Raw genomic sequence first — 22,931 nt, 5'->3', positions numbered from 1 at the left:
ACAGAAACGGCGAGAATCCATGTGCGAGAACCGCGTTGCCTTTTAGACGCATGTATTTGACGTCACGGGTCCGAACAGCTGATCGTCAGTCGTCAACCATGCGCCACGAGTTGACAACACAGCACGAGTTTCACCTTGTTGTGAACCCAGCTGGACACGGAGCGACACCGACCTGAGATGCCGAAATATTGTTCGGTGCCAAACTGTAAGAATGACTCCGGGAGCGGCGGCGACAGGAGGAGCTTCTACAAGTAAGATCACTGAGTTTAAAATATAAAACAAAAAGACGAGTGTTGGAGCTACAGCTAGATCTGCTGCTCAGGTGCTGCCGCTGGACGCGTCATCTAACTTAAGAAAGTGTCACAGCGTCGCCTCGGACAATATGTCCGCTGGTTGAAGCCAAGATATGAGTCATTGTAGCGAGAGGAGAGTGGCATATCATGTGTGATCGCATGGATATATCGCTCAGGTTTAGGTCTTTCAGGGTCTTGATTGAATTACGACTGTAATTCACCTGTAGATTAAAACACTTTGGGTGGCTGTTCATTAGCCCGGCTACATATCTCCACGTTGTAATCATGGTTTTTCTGAAACTGCTTTAGAGATGTGTTGGTTCAGCTTCATGCTTAGGCTGCAGGCTGCAGATTGTTTTGGCAAGGATTTATCTTTTTACCTGTGTAGCTAATGAGTCATCGATGTCATGGCAGGCAACTTCTTTTCACCTCTCGAAAACGTTTGGAAGTGAACAGAAGTCCAGTTACCTTGAAGTAGCCTACAATTTATTATTATGTCCACCCCAATTATCAGTAGGCCTACGGAAGGCGAAATCCAACACCTCTATGTTTTACACCTGAACAGCTCCACAGTTCACAACATATGACAGCTAAATCTCTTCGACACAAAGTGACCATTAGATATTGGGGGGGGGGTTACCTTGTGACCTGCCACACGGATCACCTGAGCCTGTTTATCGATCGATAGGAGACAGACTGCAATGATGTCATCATCTTAATCCTGGAGCTGGAAGCTGAAGTTAGGCGACAAAACAACAAATGGTTTTATTTCTGATCACCAGAAACCCTTTAAAACTTTAATCAAAGTGACTAAAGGAATAGAGTCATGTTGACAACATCCACAACCAGGTGAAATGTACCTATACAGGCTAATATCACAAATTGGCTTCAAGTGAAACAATTTATAGAGGATCACAAACCCTTCTGTCCTCAGACCCCCAAATCAGGAATAGCTTCCCACAACTCTTTACAGTGTCAAATGGAGGAAACCTCAGGGGGAGCGATCCAGTACAGGACAGATGCTCAGTAAATTATGTGTGCACAGAATAGATCACAAAAGTAAATTGTAGCCTACAAACAGTGGATTTACAGCCACTCATTTTGTTGTGGGAATATGCAAGCAGAGGGTCACAGAGATGGAGTGCTTATCAGAAAGTTTTACAGTAATCTTGTCAGCAGGACAACATGGACTTCACCAATCGTCTAGGTAATTCAATTAAATAAAAAGCAATAGAGTAGCAAAGCACTGCATGAACCACAGACATGACCAACATTGTAACTTTGTTCTATTTGATGGTGCCATCTCAGAGGGTCTTTACAATATCTGCTTTAAAGCACAGCTGCCTCAAAATCTACCAGAGTTGGATTGTGTTACACGCTGTGGTGTAATATCACAAGCCAAAATGCGATGAGTCCACAGAGTCAGTCAGTGTCCTGATCAGTTGTAACGCTCAGTTTTCCAAACATTTCACCATATTTCAGTGGAGGGGGCTGAAGTGGGACCTGTGTATCACATTTTTGTTGTCTTTATCATACTTTAGGTTCCCTCTACAGGACCCGGTCCGACTGCAGCAGTGGCTGAGGAACATGGGACGTGAGAACTGGACTCCCTCTCGACATCAGTACATTTGCCACGAACACTTTGCACCTTCGTGCTTCAAGGTGCGATGGGGGATTCGTTACCTGGAGGGCGATGCTGTGCCCACAGTCTTTCTGGAGGCTCAGGTAAAACACAGAAATATTAGGGCACTACCACATTTGCAAGTAATTATGTTGCTGTTATTATGCTGAATGAAAAAGTTTTTTTTTTAAGTTTAGTTTAAGTTTAGCCTGTGCATTATTCTCATTTGTCCAGGTCATAGTGGACTTGGTTATTTACAAGTTGATTTCGATTTAACCTCCTTTGAGAGTTTAATTTAAAGTTAAATTTTTGTAAATTTATTTTAGGATTTAGGATTATTTTATCCTATCTTATTTTGTCTTTAATTTATTGGCCAGAGGATCAGAAATTACCTGTCTGATGTATTTGAAGCTTCATGCAGCATGGAAAAAAATAACAGTAAATTGGCTGCCTGTTGTCAAGTTGATTTACTACTAGGCCCATAAAATGATATTTACATGCATAAACTAAATTCTATGAAGCCTAGAAAGCGTCCCTCCAGGCTACGCCATAAACACTATCATGTTGTTTTTGACACGCATTTCTGCTTCTTTCTAGAAACGGAAAGCCACGGATCAAAGTGAGAAGAAGCCAAAACGCCTTCGCGCTAACACTAATCACAGCACAGTGGCGTCAGATGATAGGATGGTCGAGATGGAAAGTACATTGCACACGGTACACTTGTTTGAGATCACCGTCGACCCGTTGCAGCAGGGCGACACCAGTCTGGTGGCGTCGAGTGACGCTGTAGAATCCGATTCTTCCCTCAGGACAGATGTGACTGCGCTGGCGTCAGTGGACGGATTTGAAACGGGGGCAAATTTCCCTTTAACTTTATTCCAGACAGTAGATGATCTAAGTAACGGTGGAGAGGATACAGAGGTGGTAGTGATGTCTGAGTGCACTGCTGATGAAAGCCAAGATGAGCTCGTCAATGGAATCGCTGCTGCCATTTTAACTCAGGGCCACGGGCTGGTCGCTAACGAGTCCACACTCGGCTGCACCGATGAGGTCGTCGCCTCCCTCGGTGTTGAAGATGTGACTTGTACCACGGAGGACTTCCTGGATGGCCAAGAAGGCCAGGAAACTCAAGTCATCGCCTACTTTGAGACGATACCAAACGTTTTCCCCTGTGAAACCTCCACACAGTTCACCTTCTCCCCGGATACGGTGCTGTCGTCTGCTCTGAGCTCCAAGCCCATCCCATCTACACTTCCTATAGTGTCCAAACACGTGCCACCTTCCCCCACTTCACTGGTTCTCACTATGGAAAGACTGGACACAGATGGAGAGATGGATGACGGCAAGTCGGAGGAGGATAGCCTTGAGCGGCAGGATCACCAGCTGGAGGAGCACTGGTGAGCGCTGACTCTCACTTTCAAGGCTGTGACTACATTTTCATGCAGGGGAACTTCACGAAGATTTTTCCCCGAATTGTGTTTTGTTGATGGCAAAGTGGTGTAGGGTTTAAAATAAGAGCAGAGTCGCAACTAAATCTCAACAAAAGATTATTAACATTTTTGCCGAAGAACAGTTCAAATATTGATGCTTATCTATCTCACTGCCCCTTTGACAGTTTGTTTACCTTGTTTGCACAAACAGCTACCATAAGAACAGCCTGAGCAAGGAGCAGCTGGAGGCGATTGTGGCCGAGCTGCAGAAGAAGGTCAAAGTGCTGCAGCAGCGACACCGTCGACACCTGGAGAAGCTTCTGGGTCTGGAGAACACAGTCAGCCAGCTGAGGCAAAGCAACCTGCTGAATGAAGAGCGACTACAGCTGCTCGAGAGGGTACTGATAAGATTTTCTTTTTAGCTGCTGCTGAATTCTGTTATTTCACTGGATATGTTGAATAATATCAGAATCTCTGTTCATCAACCCCTTCCCGTAGGCCTACATACAGACGAGTGTGGCAGTGACGGATGCTGGCGAGACTGTGGCCATCATCTATGAGGAGGACGATGCTGCGTACTTGTACACTCCACTGAATAACGCAGAGGAAAAGCTGTGAAGCCCAGGTGACTGTGGGCCTCCCACCTCTGTCTGTCTGCTGACCATGTGCCAAAAATGAAATGACGTGGCCAACGCTATTGAAAACAAAGTGCTACCTAATTGTGTGTCTGTGTGTGTGTGCATTTTTGTTTGTTTTGCTCTGTAGTTTTCTCTCAACAAACCGAGATACGTATGTGTATGAAATGTGGTGGTAGGTTTGGCTCTGTTTTCAGCTATGCACATATGTGGGACAAAGTTGAATGTGTTTTGTAAGGGATATGCTTCTTCCAATTTATGTTTGACTTATTAAAGTGTTTTTGTTTGTGATAATGAACATACCAAATTAAAAAAATAACTTTTAAAATAATCTGTTAGGTTTGTGCCTCGTTTCTGTTTCTGCTATGAAATGCTGTAGTTATTAAAAGAGAAAAAGATAATACAACCAAGCACAGGTGTGTGAGAAACAGTTTGATTTAATTACTGACAACTTCCTAACTCCTAACTTTGTAGTGAAGGTAAATGCATCATCATTTGGGTATAATGGTTTGGTTCGACAGGGTGGAGACACTTTGAGTGAAGCTGTCAGTACAGATTCATGCTCATCAGGTTCACTGTGTGCTGAGGAATTTGTGAGGTGTTTCCGCAATGATGCAATCTGCATAGTGGTACAACTGGCTCCAGAATTTATTCTGTTCAAAGAAAGGAGTAAGAATGGCTTTGAGGCCTAAGACCAAATTTCTAGGTTAATTTGCCGTTCACTGCGTTGGTTCTGGACTCAGCAAATTTGTCCAAATTACACATGCTTCTTGATTCCTTACATGAGATGCCTTTCCTCTGATGCTTGTCTCTCTGTTTCTCCACTGAGTGGCAGGAAAAGTCGCTGCGTCACCCGGTAAATCTCATGTGACAACAGGAGAAGACTGTAATCACCATAGACCGGGTCACTCTCTGTCTCAGAGTCACCTAGAAGTCAGAGGCAATAATAAATGGTTAGTGAGAACATGCTATACACATACAGAGAAACTGCACAGGACTGCAGCACTGACGTCACCTCGGTCAGGCGTCACCGCTCTGTTGCCATGACTTTTACTGACGTGTGTGCGCCTGTGAGGGAGACTATTGAATATAGTTGATTGATGATACAGTTAATTGATATAGGCTACCTGGGTGATGATAGACTCAGTTGCATCAAGTCGTCTATTGTGCAATATCTATTTGTAGAATATTCATAGTATATTAGGAATAATTAAAGCAGAAGTAAGCGATCTGGACGTTTTGGCTAATGCTGCATTCCAGGCCGGCTTTTGAAACCGTAAATTACAGCTTCACGTCACGACTTACGACTTTGTAGCGTTCCAGGCAATTCACTCGTGTTTTTCCGACCTGTTTTACCTGTGAAAGTGCACTATAACGGCCACTCGTAACTTCCGACCCGTGAACTCGTACCAGATCGATCTGGTACGACTTCACAGGTCGGAAAAACACGAGTTACGGGCTGCCTTGAACGCACCATAACGTCTTGTCAGCCGATGGAGTTAGCAGCCCCCGCCCTCGTCATGGATCTATTGGTCCTCGTCCTACGTCACACAGCCCTTCATGCCGTTCTCTCTCCTCATTGGATAAAACTTGTAGGATACGAGAAAAGTTTTCTCCTCGGCTTAGAGCAGAGCAGAGTGACTGACAGACCTGTGTTTCAGACCAAACACTCTATATAAGTGATTGCTGTCGGAAGATATAACTATTTAAGACTTATGTTAACACAAAAATATCGCTTACTTCTGCTTTAATTATTGATTCAATATAAAGAAATACTACCTAATTATCCCTTTATTTACAGACCTTTTGTCACGGTTTGTTTCCTGTTCCCTGTTCATGTCCTGTTTTATTTTGAAGTTCCATGTCCTGTCTTCCTGTGCTTGCCCTCCTGTGATTACCTCATGTGTATCACCTGTGTTTGATTGCCCCACCTGTGTCCCTTTGCCCTTATATGGTCAATCTGTGCTCTTGCCTCGTGCTGAGTGTTCCTGCGTGTTCCTGTTTCTTCTGTGTTCCCACAGTGAGCCTTCTTTTGTAAGGCAATAAATATTTTTCGTTACTCCACCATCCCTGTCCTTGTCTAACTCGGCATTTGGGTCCAGTTCCTGCAAATCCCTGACACCACTGATTAAAAAACAACAATTTTTAGTCACAGAAAAAATAAGAAATAGTAAATCAAAAGAAATAGTGAATCTGAAATTAAGTATTAGTTAAGATAAAGCATATCCAGTTATTGCCTGTGTGTAATGTGAACGTACAGCTGTTTTCCTCTATGGCCATATCATGATCTTCACATCAAGTGTACAGTATTTTCAACTGTGTCAACATTACCTATGAAGACTCTACAACACTAGTAAATGTATAGTTTGATATACCAAGATGGACTCACAAGTGTTAACATCGGCTCTGTGTCCCTGATGCATCATGATCGGCACATTGAATCCTATTGCAGATCTTTAGTGTGACCACCTGAGGGCGGCAGAATAATGTGTCTGGGCAAATATCTCTCACGTGCATTACTATGACAGGTAAAGGTTTTATTATACATTTTCCTGTTTTCCTGTTTTAATAATTTTCCAATTCAGACGATTATGATAAAAAGTTGAATTGTAACTTGATCACCTTCAAATCTGACTGAGGAGGAGTTTTTTGATCAACCTCCATTGATTGAAGTGTTTATTTTTTGGATCATGTCTATCTTTTGACGCAATATTAATTTCATTGTCAGGTCCCTCACTCAAATCCTCTTGGCCAGTGAAGCCAGATAAAGTGAGTCGAAACTGATTCTCATATTGATCTTCCTCTCTCGTCCCCTCTCTTTGAGCGTGTTATGGAGTTTTCTGAACCAACAACCTTATGTAGTCACCTGTTTTCTCGTTAAGCTACTGCCTCACCAAACAAGCTGTGACCTTATTTACTGTACCACAAACCTGAGCAGTGGTGAGAGTGAGTATTTCTTATCTATGCACAGCTGGACAAACACTCTGCTGGAATGTAAGGGAGGGAGCTGGATTTATTAGCAACTGCATTTGCTCGCTTCTGCCATGAGCTAATAGGCTGACACACACACACACACACACACACACACACACACACACACACACACACACACACACACACACACACACACACACACACACAGATTTTGCCAGCACAACCTGACCTAATACTATGGCACACACCTCCCTGAACAGCCCCTAACTTCATCAAAGTATCTTGATAAAGTTTAATAATGGTTACTTTAATGGGCTTACACCTTCAAATTGGGTATTTTGAAGCTCTAGAAAAACACATCTTAATTTGACATCTTAAAATTACTAAAAAAAAACCATACCAATTGATAATTGTCTGTTTCATGAATAATTGTATTCTTTTCTATTAATAATTTTATCAAATGTAGAACTAAATGTATTCCACTAAACAACTTAAATAGTTGTTTTTTCGTCAGAAGTATTTTCAAGAGAACAATTTGACTGATGCAGGTGTGTGTGTGTGTGTGTGTGTGTGTGAGAGTGTGAGACCATGTAAAATAACATGCTTGCAGAAGCATTCTTGTTGAATTTGTTGGATCAGGTCGTCTTTGTATCTGTTTAGATTTGGATTCAGGTTTCTTGCCGTCACAGGTAAGAACCCTCAGTTCCCACTGAGTGAAAACAGTGAGCCTGTGTTATTTTCAGGGAGGTGGGGAGGGGAGTGGGGGCTTTTTCTTTCTGACTTCAGGTGCCAGCCAACCTCTCTGCCCTTCACATTCCCCAGTATCGGTCATGTGACCAGAGTTGGCCAAAGCCAGTGGAGCATGACCAGAGAGACTCACAGAAAGCCTTTTTCCTCAGTCACCCAGGTTTAGGTATTTGATGAGATTGAGTATCATCGTAGCCTCAGGGTCTTCTAGGTTACTAAATAGTTTTGTTGGTACATGATTGACAATTCTTTTCAAAACATGAAAATCTGAACACTCCCAACAAAGACAACAGAACAACCATCATTTTAGTAAAGTTGCATTTCAGTCAGTTGGTAGATAATTGCCATTGTAATTGTAATTTTATTCTTCAGCAAAGTCACACTCTCAGCATTGTATGCATTTACCATGGCATGCATTTTAGCTTCGCCTGAACATAAATTTAACATGTGCTTGTTTTGTCAAATGTCCAAAATGAAGGCTGTTTCCTCACTTGTGATATTGTCCTATGTCTTTCTAAATCCTGTAATGCTTGGCAATATACGTATGCCTAAAATGTAAACTTGCTGAATGCTCATGACAATTTTAAATGAGCTCTGCTCTGTAGTTACAGTAATCATTACCAGATGTCAAGCAGTTCCTTGTCCTTTGTGAGAGATGACACTGATATTGGAGTAAGAGACAACTGTTGGAAAGTAATGTGATACAGCACAGAGGGACCACTCCCATATTTACTATGAGATGGTCATGAATTTTTTAAGTTGCTGCCTGATCCATCAGGTGTGACCGCATAGGTTTTCGGAACAAGACGGTAAAGCCTGACTCACGTCTGTCATGGAGACTCTGGCTGTTTTTTTCTTTTAATATTTTAGGTAAAGTGCTGCCTGGCTGCAACTCCTCATCAAAGGAAGTATGTAAAATGGGACAGTGGAAAAGTAGAGGGACATAACATCTGGGAATATGCCAGTAGGCTTTGGGCTGGTATCATTTGAAATGCTTCACTAGCACATCCTGTTCAGTCATCAGCAGGATGTGTGTTGATATAGAGGAGCTTCTGCAAATTAATGTGTGTGTATGTGGCAGGGTGTTAAAGAGAAGCAAGCAAACTCAGCCAAGCATACAATGATAACCAAAGTCTAAAGGCTACAAATACAAATAAATCATGTAACTTCCTGGCAGGACTTCTGCTCCTAGGCCTTCACACTTCTCACCTCTGCCCGTTAACCGATCCTGTGGCTAATTGTTCAGCGCGCGTGTGGCTAAATTGCCGGTTGGAGGTAACATAGCCGGCTTAAATGTCAGGGTAATCTTACAAAGGCACCTGGCTAGAACACACTCCGTCATTTTCGTTACTGGTTTACTGACTCATTCTGTGGTCGACTACACTGTTATAAGACAGGAGTCAGACCATTATTTTAAAGCAGGGGAGAATTAAGGGATAATTTACTGTTGAAAAGAATAAGAAAAAACAAATAATGCAGTATCTTTAAAAAAAATCATGTTTATTAAAAACACTTGTGAAATACACGTACAGCAGTTGTATATAAGACACAAAGATAATCATTGTTGTGCTTCCTCAGCACACACTGCCACTTTGCCACCGCCCCTTAACACACTGCACTAAAAGCTGCGTTACATACAGTTACTATCTGTTTTGAATGTGGAAGGTGACCACCGGTATTAAATACAGTATTACAGCACATAGACCTAATGGTAATGCTGTTGTTCCATTTAACACATAACACAGAAGTGCCTTATCATGAAGGTGACACAGGAAGCAGTGATGGCGGTTTTTTAACTTGTAAACATTGAGAAGCAATGACTGTATAAAAATATATGATTGTACAATGACCATTACATTTAGTATGTTAATCTAAAAAAAAGTCAGAGCACTGAGGACATTTTTTGTTTTTCGTTACGAAACAACAACAACAAAAAATCCACTCAAATGCAAAATGTCTTTTTCAGTCTCCATAAAGCAAGGAGCCTAATTCAGATACTTAACGTTAAAGGGAAATTCAAACACATCCTTCATTGTGGAGTCTCGTTTTTTTCTCAGTTCGCCTTCAGTTTGGTGGAGAGCAGTTTTGAGATTCAGTCATTGTCTTTCCCTCTTTGATCATACATAGTCTTTCCTTTCCAACCCTGGCCCACCTGCAGACCGTGGGGCAGAGTAGGCCATTCTTGAAGGGTTGTATCTTGTCTCACGTGGTGGACAGGAGCAGCAGAGGAGTCCGCCACCAAGCACCAGGAGAGCTGCAGCTGCCCAGCCGATGTACAGTGCGGCCCCCAGCTCTCTTCGTTGGGCGTCGGGAAGTAAAGGGTTGTAGAAGTCCCTGATGATGGTGTTGGCTGACCAGGAGACAGGAATGAGCTGCATGACCCCGGACACGATGAAGAAAACCCCAGAGATGATCACCACCTTGGCCTTGGATGCCTCGTCATCGATGCAGTTGGTGCACTTGGCCCCGGCGATGGCGATGAGCACAGCCAGGATGGCTAGCAGGATGGAGATGACGGTGAGGGCGCGGGCGGCCTGGAGGTCCTGGGAGAGAGCGAGCATGGAGTCATAGACCTTACACTGCATCTGGCCCGTGCTCTGGACCACGCAGGTCATCCACAAACCCTCCCAGATGATCTGAGCTGTCACGATGTTGCTCCCAATGAAGGCCGTCACCCTCCACATGGGGAGGGCGCACGCCACGATGGCAATAATCCATCCCAAAATGCACAGAGAGATGCCTATTAACTCCAGCCCTATAGACATACTGACACGTCTTCCTCCTCTGCTGCTGAATGTGTGTCAGACCTGTGAGGGAAGAGTCAACCAGAGACTACTAATTAAGTTAATTTCAGGCTTCGTGCCTGTGAGAGTTTGATGATCTGTTGCCTGGACTTCACCAGTATGCTTTATAAGGCAGATCAGGTGTGGGGGTGGAGTCCTTGAAGGAGCTGACATCACCACAGGGGAGGAAGGACCAGGACACTCTCTGAAGTCTCTGCTATCAGCTTACATGGTCAGCTTCACAATGGGCCTGGCCACAAAGAGGCCCTGTACGGCTGAAGAGGCACCGAGCTCTGCATGTGTTGTTGTACCAAAACCAACAGTTCTCTTATTGTGTGATTTTTTTTTTTAAAAACATGGAGGTTGTGTTTATGCTTTATCTTTGTTTATTTCACATAAACTTTTTTGTTTGTCCCGCTAGTTAAACAGGTGTACATAAAGCCCACAACCTGCCTTTTAGATCCAATTCCCACACCGTTTTTTAAAACACTCTATGAGTTCTTTGAGGAACAGCTGCTGTATTTGGTCAATTGCTCTCTTCAGATGGGTGTCTTCCCCACCTCCTTAAAACGGCGGTGGTGAAGCCCCTTCTGAAGAAGAGTGATTTAGACCCCAATGTTTTAAATAACTACCGGCCTGTATCCAACTTACCATTTTTAAGTAAAATTTTAGAAAAACTTGTTTCTAATCAAGTAAATGAATTTTTAAACTCAAAACATATTTTAGAGACTCATCAGTCTGGTTTTAGGATGAAGTACAGAGACAGCACTTTTAAAGATTTTAAATGACAGGTGTAATTTAGATAACCATAAACTTACAGTTTTGGTACTACTGGATCTAACCGCCGCCTTCGATACAGTAGACCATCACATTTTATTAAACAGACTGAGGAACCTGGTCGGCCTCTCTGGTACTGTTTTTAACTGGTTCACGTCCTACCTCACTGATCGAAGTTTCTTTGTAAGTATGGATACATGTTCCTCAGGAACCCATAAGATAAAGTGTGGGGTTCCCCAAGGGTCAATTTTAGGTCCAACTCTTTTTAATCTGTACATGCTGCCCCTTGGGGACGTCATCAGGAGGCACGGCATCAGCTTCCATAGTTATGCTGACGATACGCAACTGTACATCGCCGTGTCTCCTGATGACACAGGGCCAATTGATGCCCTTTTTAACTGCATTTTAGACATCAAGTCATGGATGGCAGCAAACTTCCTACAGCTCAACCAGGACAAAACAGAGGTTTTAGTCATTGGTCCTGAAGGCCAGAGAGAGAAACTTTTATCAAAGTTACAGGATTTTAAACCCTCAAAATCAGTAAAAAATCTGGGCGTGATTTTTGACTCTGAGCTCACTTTTATTCCACACATCAAAAACATAACAAAGATAGGTTTTTACCATCTTAAGAATATAGCCAGAGTCCGCCCGTTTCTCTCTCAGGCCAGCACGGAGGTGCTGATGCATGCTTTTATCTCTTGTCGTTTAGATTATTGTAATGCCCTGCTCTCTGGTCTTCCTAAAAAGAGCATGTACAATTTACAATTATTACAGAACTCAGCCGCACGCGTGCTGACGAGGACCAGAGGGCGGGAGCATATTACACCTGTTTTAAAATCGCTGCATTGGCTCCCCGTGCGTTTCAGGATTGATTTTAAGGTTCTTTTACTAGTTTTTAAGTGTCTTAATGGTCTTGGGCCTTCTTATTTATCTGCATTACTTTTACCCTATCAACCCTCGCGGACCCTGAGGTCCTCCGGCGCTGGCCTTTTAACAATACCACAAGTTAGAACTAGAACACACGGGGAGGCGGCATTCAGTTATTATGGCCCCCGACTGTGGAACAGCCTCCCGGAGAACCTCAGGGCCGCAGAGACTGTTGATGTTTTTAAAAAGAGGCTCAAGACCCATCTTTTTAATCAGGCTTTTAACTGACTCGTTTAACTCTTTATAATTTTTAAGCTCACCCCTATTCTTACATTTTTTATTATTATTCTATTTTTATATTAATTTTTAGTTTAGTTTATCCTGTTTTATTATTTTATTGTTTTATTTCAATGTTTTAGTCATTATTTATGGTCTATTTTATACATTCTATTGTTTTATTCCTTCAGTTTGAGCTTCTATACCTTTTATCTTATTTTATTTATTATGTGGCGGCGCCCCTGCAGTCATGGACCATGATTCCTCTCGGTGTGCGCGGCCCCCAAAGGTAGCTTCTTTCTCACCTCAGATCTCGGTGCCCAGCCATGTCTCCTCAGTGACAGATAGTGTACAGTATATGTGTGGGTGTGTGTATGTTTGTGTGTGTGGGTATGTATGTCTGTATGTCTATGCATGTGCGTGAGTGTGTATGTAATTGTGTATCTGTGTGTATATTTGTGGGGGTGGGAGGTTTGGGGTTTTCACGGTGTTTTGTATTGTTTTGTTTTGTTTTGTTTTGTTTTTATCCTCTGTGAGGCACTTTGTGTTACATTGTATGAAAAGTGCCATATAAATAAAGTTGATTTGATTTGATTTGATACATGGAATCTCCTCATCAGGACCAGAACGTATTACGGTGAAATCGCTGAAAAACTAAAGTAACCTGTGGTGCAGTGCTCATCCACTCCCTCATAATGAGCTCAGGCCTCTGTCTGATGATGTTTATTTTTTAAATGACTAATAAGTGAAGAATGTATCCTCCATTTATCAGTAAGAGAGCCTCCTCACTGTATTATCAGTGCTGTGTGGTGCTAACATTGCATCTCCAAATTACATAAAAGGATAAGGGAACTCTCTTAAACTCCACAGGAACACAAACTCCTCTTCACGGAGTCAAACTTAACATATGGGGCTATAAGGCTCCCAGCAGACACCTGACCTGTTACACACTGATAGGCCCTGATGACTCCGTCTGCAGAATGCCCTTGAAATTCTTTGAGGCTGCGACTGTCTCCCTTGAAATGCCCCTGCCTCCTTTAGCATTCTGTGGCCCCAGTGTTGACACCCCACCCCCCTCTCTACCACTCACACCACCCAGTCTCCCTCTCTGACATGAAATGGGTCCATTGTTTGAGAGGGCAGTGTAGATAGTTGAGTGTGGGGAAGCTGACAAAGCAATGGTTCTTGTTATCATAGCCCCAACAGACATGGGAGACAGCCAGGTGAATAGGTGCTCCAGTTGTCTCACACTAATGGCCCGGTATGCAGGGTATCCAGACATTTTCTTTATCCTGTTCATATGAAGATCAAACATCGTCTTGGGTGTGGTTTTTGTTTGTTTTGATTTCTCTATGGGCGTCAGTTTTGTTATGAAAATCTGACCTGCTTTAACAAGTACAGCGTGGAGCAGTGGTTTAGTTTCATTTATAGGCACTATAGTGACTTTTAAAATTTTTTTTATTATTTTTGCCTTTATTTGATAGCACATAGTGAGATAGACAGGAAAGGAGGAGGCAGAGAGAGGGGTAATGACATGCAGGAAAGTTCTGCCCGACGCGGGATTCGAACCGGGGACGCCTGCGGTGAGGCTCTACATGGGGCGGCCGCCTTAACCACTGCACCACAAACTGCCCCCACTATATGCCTCTCAACTGTTTTCATTAATTTAATAGAACTAATTTACAACATTATCAAAAATCAAGCGTCAAATGTATAGATTGGAAAAACAAACAAACAAAATAGTCATGTGGTTAACCTCTTAATCAAATAGTTTCTTTATGAAACACATACACAGTCAACTTACAAAAAAGTACAGTTTGCAGAATCACTTATTCTTTAAGTTTTGTAAAAAAAAATAATACAAATAATAAACAAAACAACAACAAAACAATGTATAGGCTACAAATAATTTGGTTTTGTAAAAAAAAATGTAAAGAACAACATGTCATACAGTTACACACTTCGAGCTTCCAGCAGTGACAAAGTTTCACACAATAAAATTAATAAAGGAAGTTTAATGTTGGCTATGCTTAAAAGAACATAATGGTGACATGAACATCAGCTTTTCCTCCATCTCAACATGGTGACAACATGTGTATAAGTTCTTAAAAAAAACGACTATGGTCTCCTGTTCTCTTTGATCAGTCTTTTCCATGGTGACAGAGGGTGTGAGAAAACAGCAGGTGCAAGTTCACACATAGTCTCTCTGGTTGTAGCCACTTGGTGCAGCTGACCTGGTTGGTGAGTACATCATCTTTGACGGAGGCCCGTACCTTTTCTCAGGTTGTGGGGGGCAACTGGAACAGAGGATGCACCCACCAATGAGCAGGAAAGCTGCTGCAGCCCAGCCCAGGTACAGAGCTCCACCGATCTCCCTCTTCTGGGCCTCAGGGATGATTGGATTGTAGAACTCCATGACGATAGTATTAGCAGACCATGAGACAGGAATCAGCTGGGTCAGAGAAGCCAAGATAAAGGCCAGCCCAGCAGCTATCGTCACCCGAGCCTTGGCCGTCTCTTCGTCCACGCAGTTGGTGCACTTTGCCCCCATGATAGCCACCAGGACTCCCACGATGCCAACCACGATGGTGATGATGGAGAGGGCGCGCGCTGCCTGAATGTCAGCGCTTAGAGCCAACATGGAGTCGTAGATTTTACACTGTATCTGGCCTGTGCTCCGGACCACACAGCTCATCCAGATGCCCTCCCAGGTGGTCTCTGCCGTGACTATGTTCACCCCAATGAAAGCCGATACTTTCCACATGGGCAAGGCACAGGACACAATGGCCGAGATCCATCCCAGAACGGCCAAAGTCACTCCAAGTATCTCCAGTCCCACTGAAGGCATGACTGAGCTGTGTATGAGTCCGTGTGCACAGACGTCCTCTCTAGATGGAAGCTGATTGAGTGAGTGTGCACTGGTGAGCTGATTGCTCATATTTATACAGTGCATTTATCGAGAGCAGGAGGTGGAGTTACTTGGTTACAGAGGTGTTCAAATCATCTTCTATCCCGCCTCGTTTGAATGACCAAAACCCAGCCTTGGCATGCAAACGGCCTCAGATTAATCATTCAACTTGCTCGGTCCCCGGTAGCGCTCCCACCTGTTTGGGTGAGGGGAGAGTAAACAGGGGGTTTGTATCTTAGGCCCGGAGTAGTTAAAGGATAACAGACATGGTAAAGATCTGTAGATGAATGATGAAAGTGGACGACACTATATCAACTGCTGCAGGTTTCTCATTGTGCTTGTGTGTGGCAGATGAGTCGGAGTGTAAAATTAAATGGCTGTGAATTATATTGTGCTTTAATTATGCCTTGTTTGTATGAACTACATTCACTGAAGCTGAGGCTGAGGAGAGCGAGGGCATGTCGGAGGTGGTGAAAGCTCTTTAGAAACCAGTGGGAGCAGTTATATCTGTCCTGTGTATCCTTCCAACAAATTTGATCAAACTTGGCCAGTATGTTTTCATTTACTGTAATTAGCTTACACCAGTGTGTGTGTGTGTTTTCTGCAGATTTGTAGGGGAAATGTTGAAGAGTGATGATGAGGAGTTACAGAGAAGTTCTTCCAGATAAGCAGTTCTGCCCAAAATGTTTTCAGTACCAATTCCTGACCAACCGTTTTAGCATTTGACTGTTTTGATACACTATCCTTAAATAGAGATAGTTTCCAGTAAAACTTTTTTTTTCTTTTCCGTCTTGGGCCAAACAGATGGTGCAGATCTTAGAGCAACATACATGATTAAATATTATCTCATAATGTTGGAGTGTGTGCTGAGCTGTGATGACAAACAGCTTCACTCTGTTGCATCGACAGTATTTTCAGTTGATTAATCCGTCTCACTGGTTACCATAGGAGGTTAATAACCCAGACTACAAGCAGGAACTGCAGAACAGATAACACAAACCCCCTTGAAATATGTGGAAGGTACACAGGACAGATAACACACAGTATGTATTTTTCATTCATTCATTCAGGAAACGAGCATATCTAACACAAAGCGAGGGTGGGCCAGTGTGTTGGAAGCTGGAACAATTGTCTGAGTGCGTGTACACATGGATAGAGGAGTGGTGGAATGGGGAGGGGGGTGTTATCAGTGTCCTTGTTCTGAAGGTCACATAGTGCATCAAGGGTTTCAACCTTAGCTTAACTGCTGCACGTGCCACAGGAAAAAAAAGATGCTACTAAATATACACTCTGACCTCCTGCAACTGAACCAGATTCCCTCTTCCTATTTTCACATTTTCAATCCACAGCATCTACACAGGAAATTACCTAAACAACATCATGCGGTGATTGTAGTCAAAAACTTTAGCCTGTAATCATCTGTTGGCTATTTAATGATGGTATAAATAGCTCAACATTTCTCATACTGTAAAGTTTCTGATAGTTACTCAAAATCAAAATGTGAGCCTTTTAGAATAAAAACCTTCTAACCCCAAAAGACTGTAACAGTGCTGCTGTGAGTTTGACTTCCCTTTGTAGGGCATGACAAACTGAAGCCCCACACACAACAACAGTATATCACACATACACACTTGTAATTAAATATGTTAGAGATTGTTCCTTTTCTTTATGAACTAGTCAGTTTATACAATAACTTTATATGGATGTGAAAGTGGTCGTACCTGGTAAAATGCTAGCCGAACAAAATATTTTGAGAAGTCTTGAACAAGCTCCCTTTTTCATTGTCGACGTTGTGTAAAGTTGCTAAAATAGAATCAACCAGACTGACAAAATATTGACATGACATGATGAATAGCACAAGCGTCTAGCAAACCTTTATCATTTTTGGTTTCAATCATGTGACATACTTTTTCTTGGTACCCGCCTTTGTTTAGATTCTGCAGTAACTCCAGTAAAGCATTTTGAAACACGTTCTCTGGTGAATCCTATTTGGGAAGCAAAGTAAACAGTTGCAAACCAGAGCCTTTTTAACGGGGTCATTGTGTCTCAGTTTGGACTCAGTTCCAGTCCAGATTACATCCCTTTGCAGACAGAGTCTTTTATCTCTGACTCAGTTTCACTCTCTCAAATGGAGGACAGGCTACAATGGAGGGGAAGCATAAGGTGCTCTTCTAAAACAAGCCCTGCATTGTTCCCATCCTCCCCTCACATTGAAATTAAATACCTAATTTCAGTGAGCACCAGTACAGCTCTTATTGGTCAGACTCTGCTAAGCCCTACAGCTGGCTTACGCAACTGTTTCTGCATACTGAAGAGCTTGAACAGAGATGGTGGTTGTGTTACATTTAATTAATGCATCAGTTTCTGACACTGTGGCATTGAAAGGCTGAGTTACAAATAACATTTCCTCTACAAAGAAGGCTTGAAAGTTTGATTTTTATTTAAAAACTTTCTTTAGTCTGGAATGATCCAGATAGACATGTGGATTTCTCAACATCAAATACATCTTAATTTACAAAAAGCCTAAATCTACAAATAAAAATGTAATCATATTTGAAATGTAACGTGTCCACCACTACAGAAAAACAGTCATAGTAAAAACATATCATTATAAGCACGCATACTCAATGTACAAGTCCAATATGCTGCAGTAAATCCATGTCATCCTCTGACCACAAAATTATTAACGCTGGTCTGTGTATCTCCATCCACACTCGCATGTCACATGTTCATACATAGTCTCTCCTGGTGTATCCATTGACTGACATGGTTTTGACAGCTGAGTAGTCAGCCCGGTGTGGCACAGAGCCACCAGCACTGGGTGCTGTAGCTGATCTTGGGGGACAGGAGCAACAGAGCAGGATTCCCCCTAGAATCAGTAGACAAGAGGCAGCCCAGCCGAAATACAGAGCATTACCAAACTCCCTCTTCCCTGTCTCCTCCAGCATCGGGTCGTAGAAGCCCAGGACGATGGCGTGAGCTGTCCAGGACACAGCCACCAGCAGCATCAGACCAGCCACCACAAAGGTCACTCCGGCAGCCACCACCAGCCGTGGTTTGCTGCTCACATCCCGGCTACAGTTGGTGCACTTGGCACCAGCCACAGACAGACCGATGCCCACAATGCACAGCACCATGGAGACGATGACCAAGGCACGAGCCGCCTGCAGGTCTACTGGTAGCCCCAGCATGGAGTCGTGCACCTTGCAGTGCATCTGACCCGTGCTCTGCACCGAACAGTTCATCCACAAGCCTTCCCAGATCACCTGGGAGATGACAATGTTCTGACCGATGTAGGCAGCCACTCGCCACATGGGCAGGCCGCAGGCCACCATCACCCCCAGCCATCCAGCCACGGCCAGGATCATCCCAAGGATCTCCACACCCGCAGAGTACATGGCTGGTGCAGGGGATGAAGAGGGAGCCGAGCAAGACTCTGTGTGGATAGAAGGCCTTCTGTGTCCGCAGGCTCAACCCTCCTGAGATGAAGGTGATATCGGATCTCGTTGACTCAAAAGTCCTGCGTAAGACTTTTAGTGAGAGAGAAAGAGAGAGGGGGAAACAGATTCTACCTTCTTTATAGAGCTTAGATGACTGAAGGTGGAGTCAGCTTAAAGTGACTGTTTACCTTCAAATGACTGCTGCATATGGGGGTACTTTGACTGTTATTTTTAGCAAAATGCATTAAAATGAAATTGAGTCAGACTGAAAATTCATGAAAATCACGTTCCTTGCTGAAAATTAATTGTCAAGTTCCTGTGGAGCTTTAGACAACGAAAGAAATCTTAAATGAATATGTTTTTTAAAAATAAAAGTGTTGTGTGTGTTTAATCCAAACCACACTCAACAACATAATGCTCACAAAAATTGTCAATGTATTCAGTTGTGATTATAATCACTAATTGACAAGCATCCCTTTCATATCCTTTGAATTTGAGAAAGTATGTATCTCTGTACCTGTGACACGTGACAACATTGGGGGGAAGAAAACATGCTGAATCACCATCTGAATGAGATCTCCATTCAGGAAGGCAACAATGACAGGCCTTGTTTTTGGTGGTCAGCTATATACCTGGGAGGGGGGGCACTGGGTATGAGTTAACAGGACTCGTTATCAGTCTGCATGCTTGAGGAGTTTTTCTGAAAACTGAGGGGATACGTTTTTATTCAAAAAGCTAAAAACACTGAAAATATAAGTCAATAGTCTCTAGCCTAGCAAGAGCAGGTAATACGGTTTTGAATCTCCATGAGAAACACTGTGGCTAACGTTAAACCATAAATAGCCTACATACCTGTGACTTAACGGTGTGTCATGTGTGGAACTAATCCCCTCAGTAAATATCCCCTTGGTGTATGATCAGTTATCGTGGGGCCGTAACACACAAAAAGCACATTTAGTTTTAGGCTAAAGCAATTCTTTTTGAGTGTGTCAATTAAAAGAACTTGACTGAAAACGTAACCAAAAAGCAGCTCTTTGAAAAAAAATATGTGTGCATTGTCTCTTCAGCATTCACATATTAGTATATCACAATTATATTGTCTGCATCTGCATCCTCAGCAGCCCATTATCACAATGACTACTTGATGAATCAAAAAGATGCCTTAGCAGGTGGGAATAGTAAACTTTAATATTTAAACTCCAGCCCTGTTAAAAGGAAAAATAAGACACACAAATTTAAAAAAGACAGTCATGCCAGTGAATGTATCAAGGATAGTTCTTTTGTTAGACAGCATGGCCATTGAGGTGAACTCACTGTCATTACAGGCTTTTCTCTAATTAACAGAGGTCGCCTGGGGTCAGTGGTCAGAGTGAACATCCCTGCTATCTTGTGGTTGACCTCTTCCACAGACTTGTACACACAAATGTAGACACACAAACACACACATGAAAGGAACTGAAGCATCATGGATCATTTAAGTTGCAAAACACCTGATGATAATTAGTTTCAGTATGAAAAAATAACAACAATATCACAAGTGTTCTTGAATTAGCTTAGCATTTATTTAAGTTCAGAGAATGTGGTTGTGTCACAGACATTGAGTGTCACAGACAACCTCAGTAGATGAGACCACACAGATGGTTTCACAGAATAGCTGTTTATTTAAATACTCAACATGAGGATGAAGAAGAAAAAAACATATCCAGGATGAGAAATACTGTTTGAGCTTAGATGAAGAATTGGAAAAGAGAAGATTTACACATCTGCTCAGAAACACGATAGGTTAGACTTCAAACAATTATGTCATAGGATGATGCCATCGTTTATGTGTGTGTCATACTGTAAATGTATGTTTTTACAGGCAGGGGGAGCCACAATTGCATCACATCTTTGTTGTGCTGATCATGTTTGTTTCGATTTGAGGGAAACGCCCAGCATCAGGATTTTAACACATCTTCTGCGCCTTGGTTAGTGTTGATCAGTATTTTTACAGCACTTTAAATCACTACAAATGTTTGTTTATCTGTTCAGTTTATTTATTATTACCTTTCGAAGCATTAACAGTTGAACTAATACTTAGGGGATATCATTTTCAAAGCCATTTTACACATGCCAGGCTTCTGTTGACTTTTCAAATTCTATTGAATTGATTTCTTCAGTTATTTGTGAAATAAATTAAATGTTGTTTTCTACCTATTTGCATCTGGCAGTAGTCCCTGTACAAGGAGTGCAAGTGTTAGTGTTTGGGAGTTACTACTTCCTAGGAAAAATATTTGGCAGCCCTCCCGGTGGAGCATGGTGTAACTCTATGGAGAACCAGATAAAACCAGAAAGAAAATAGAGCTTGAATCCACATGAGTGACTGATTTGGTGTTTCTACAAACATACAGTACACTGTTTTTTTTTTTTTTTTGCAGGAGTGGTTAACTGAACATGCATTTTCTCACCCTGATAGTGTTTCCACTACTTAAATACGAATGCAAAGCATGTATCCTGCTGTGAATGGTAAGAAATGTAAAGCAGTAAACACAGTACCAGAGGAGAATTTTAGTTAGTTTCAATAGTCTGAAGCACAACAACTGCACAACACAGACCTGCAGTTTGGATGTTGCAATGGAAATATAATAATTACAAAAACACTGATAATCTGACACTTACTCTCTTGAATGGCACAGACAGAGTGATTCACTTTAGGTTCAAAGACTGAACCGCTCCACACATACTTCACTATGAGACTTTTCACACAAACATTAAATATTACACCTGGATTTGTGTTGCACCTTGTGTGGCTGTAAGATTGGACTTTTAAGACTTATTATCATTTCATTATATCTCTCAGGATGTTCATACAACTTTATGAGACTGGATTTACCTGCAGTAAAATGTATTGGGATGTTCCTTAATGTAATTTGTATAGACTTTCTTATGACTTTTTAAATGAAAATTTAAAAAGGTTTAAGTAAACAACAGTGAGCATCAGTCTACTATAATTACTGTGAGTCACACATGTCCATGTTCTGTCACCTTATATGTGTTGTTTGCTGGAGCTGCGAATCTACACCAAGCATGGCTTTTACCGAGGGAGTTCACCGCACAAACTGCAGATGCACCTGTGCCCTTTACCTGCAGATATGTACATGTAGCCACTTGCAGAGCACCTTGCAGAGCACCTTGCTAAATATCCACCTCTCATTTTCTGGGAGCGTGAACAAGTCAGACCAGTTTTTGCATAATGGTGACTACTGTCGGTTGTTGTTTCTTCACACTGAGAGTCCTAACCAGAAAAAGCCAACTCTCTCTGACCAGTTATGTCTACATTTAATTCAACCTTTCTTTCATTTTTTCTTCTTCTTTTTTTAATTTTTTTTTTTAGATTTTGTCATGAATGAAGGAAGTCCAGTGATGAATAACAGCACGATTTAGGAAGTAAGACATTAAATGAAAAGGAAGTGGCTCACACGTTTTGTTAAAGACAAAAAAAGAAATAAATGAGGCTGAAATTGTCCACAAAAAAATAAATATATAAAAATAACCAAACAAACCTCAGTCATTCTTTATTTTGCAACAAGAATGGCTGATGTCCTCTGGCTCAAGTTAGCCCATAGAATAATCTGAGTGATCGAGTTCTGTGAAAACAAAAAAACATATTGATCAAAAAATGAGAAAATATTGTTTGAGATGTGGCTATGTTTTCTGTTATATTTCTCCACAAGATTTTTAAAATCATTTTTCATTACTTTTGCAGACACACAAACAAGTTCTTGTTTATGTCATGTGACAATGTGCCATGCCCAAACGTGACTCACTGAGGATCCAGTAGATACTCCCTGTGCCTAAATTTCCCACCGAAACTGTGACTGTGCCGGTACAATGACCACGGGGCTCACAGTGATGACATCACACACATGCACATACTTCCTTGATACATGAAACTGCTGTTTGTTTTTCTGACCTTCTGGAAAAAAACAAACAATGAAACAAAGGACAATTTTCATCACATGATGACTATTATCACTGTGATGTGGAGGCGCATCGTTTCCTTCCTTGAACATTCAAAAGAATGTATGCATCTGCATGAATGTACAGTAGACACAAACATATTTCATTTATATATTGATTAACTTCACATAAGCTTTTATTTAGGACAGTGACGAGAGACTGGGTAGCAGGGAGAACTGACATGCAGCAAAGATCATCTCAGTTGCATCACAACTTCATTA

The 22,931-nt window shown here is 42.1% G+C and overlaps 4 protein-coding genes across 4 annotated transcripts; 1 reads left to right on the top strand and 3 right to left on the bottom strand.

The window, feature by feature from the left end:
• Positions 1–69: 69 nt before the first annotated feature.
• LOC146976202 (THAP domain-containing protein 5-like) lies at positions 70–4,303 on the top strand. Its single transcript, XM_085795787.1, has 5 exons — positions 70–251; positions 1,835–2,018; positions 2,512–3,311; positions 3,556–3,742; positions 3,843–4,303. The coding sequence occupies exons 1-5, from the start codon at positions 178–180 to the stop codon at positions 3,960–3,962; spliced, it is 1,365 nt and encodes a 454-aa protein (XP_085651913.1). The 5' UTR covers positions 70–177; the 3' UTR covers positions 3,963–4,303.
• Positions 4,304–9,140: 4,837 nt separating this feature from the next.
• Positions 9,141–10,540, bottom strand: LOC146976201 (claudin-3-like). The gene has a single exon (XM_085795785.1). It carries the CDS (start codon positions 10,423–10,425, stop codon positions 9,778–9,780), a length of 648 nt encoding a protein of 215 aa, XP_085651911.1. The 5' UTR covers positions 10,426–10,540; the 3' UTR covers positions 9,141–9,777.
• A 3,729-nt stretch (positions 10,541–14,269) lies between these two features.
• On the bottom strand, positions 14,270–15,294 carry LOC146976200 (claudin-3-like). The gene has a single exon (XM_085795783.1). The coding sequence runs from the start codon at positions 15,209–15,211 to the stop codon at positions 14,555–14,557; it is 657 nt and encodes a 218-aa protein (XP_085651909.1). The 5' UTR covers positions 15,212–15,294; the 3' UTR covers positions 14,270–14,554.
• A 2,645-nt stretch (positions 15,295–17,939) lies between these two features.
• LOC146976199 (claudin-4) lies at positions 17,940–18,864 on the bottom strand. The gene has a single exon (XM_085794478.1). It carries the CDS (start codon positions 18,667–18,669, stop codon positions 18,001–18,003), a length of 669 nt encoding a protein of 222 aa, XP_085650604.1. The 5' UTR covers positions 18,670–18,864; the 3' UTR covers positions 17,940–18,000.
• Between the last annotated feature and the right edge of the window lie 4,067 nt (positions 18,865–22,931).

This window comes from Trachurus japonicus, chromosome 13 (assembly GCF_045865225.1).
Source record: "Trachurus japonicus isolate A0001 chromosome 13, Traja_1.0".
NCBI classification, from domain to species: domain Eukaryota; kingdom Metazoa; phylum Chordata; class Actinopteri; order Carangiformes; family Carangidae; genus Trachurus; species Trachurus japonicus.
Note: the sequence above shows the minus strand (reverse complement) of the source record. Positions and strands in the feature narration are given on the sequence as shown.